Source organism: Asparagus officinalis, chromosome 5 (genome assembly GCF_001876935.1).
Source record: "Asparagus officinalis chromosome 5, Aspof.V1, whole genome shotgun sequence".
Classification (NCBI taxonomy): Eukaryota; Viridiplantae; Streptophyta; class Magnoliopsida; order Asparagales; family Asparagaceae; genus Asparagus; species Asparagus officinalis.
This window is the reverse complement of record NC_033798.1, coordinates 120,508,423-120,509,307: the sequence shown is the minus strand read 5'-3', so window position 1 is coordinate 120,509,307 and position 885 is coordinate 120,508,423. Positions and strand designations below refer to the sequence as shown.

Below are 885 nucleotides of genomic sequence, written 5' to 3'. Positions count from 1 at the left end.
AAAGGCTTCTAGCAAGCATCTCTTGATACCTCCTGTACGACTCTTGCTTCTCTAACCTAAACTTCTCATGGCATTTCTCTATAAACTTCTCCGCGAGCTGATCGATATTATTCTCACTCGCGCCATCATCTTCATCATCATTGCCATGCTCCTTCTCTTCAAGCCATTGAAGATATCCATCCATGTCATCAGTGCCTCCGGTTCGATCATTCAAAACCACCGAATTCCGACTAGAGTCATAGCACGCTTGACTCTCGGGCTCCGACATGGGCGTCACGTGGGACGAGGACATAATGCAACACATCTTAATGACATGAGAAATCTCCTTCCGCCTCCTCCTCCTCTTCTTCCTCCTTTCTAGCTCAACTTTATATCCTTTGTTGTTATCATCAACGACCTTTGTGTTGAGGAGGTCAAAGAGGGACTTAGCATAGGCAAGGGCTCGAATGACACGGCGACCGACTTGTTGAAAGATGTAGGATTGGACTAAGGTTTTGAGCTTGAGAGAGGTGGAGGGGATTTGGGATGCAGGGTACATGGAGGAGGCATGAAGAGTGGGGAGGGAGTTTGTGTGGAGTTGGTGAGCCATGAGGTTGAGCACGTTGGTGTGGTTGACCCTCTAGGGATTTATAGACTTGTTAAGGCTGCATCATTGCCAACGTTTGGCCGATGCAATGACAAGATTGCCCTTTGGTGGTAAAAGAAAATTTTGGATTCTGTATCTAATTTGTGTCATGGCTTTTGAGTTTCAAATTTTGAGGTTTCCCTCTAGCTTGTCACTCCTCATTATTAGTAGTGTTTAAGTTTGTACATCCATTTGTAATACAATTAATTAAGGTGATAATAAGTTTCCAAAAAGGTATATGGCTTGTTTTTATTTTGAGC

The 885-nt window shown here is 44.0% G+C and overlaps 1 protein-coding gene across 1 annotated transcript in view; it reads right to left on the bottom strand.

The window, feature by feature from the left end:
* Window positions 1-663, bottom strand: part of LOC109842495 — a 726-nt gene extending 63 nt beyond the window's left edge. Inside the window, exon 1 of the mRNA XM_020411363.1 lies at window positions 7-663. Coding sequence (XP_020266952.1) covers window positions 7-589 — 583 coding nt within the window. The 5' untranslated portion in view covers window positions 590-663. The remainder of the gene's footprint in view (window positions 1-6) is intronic.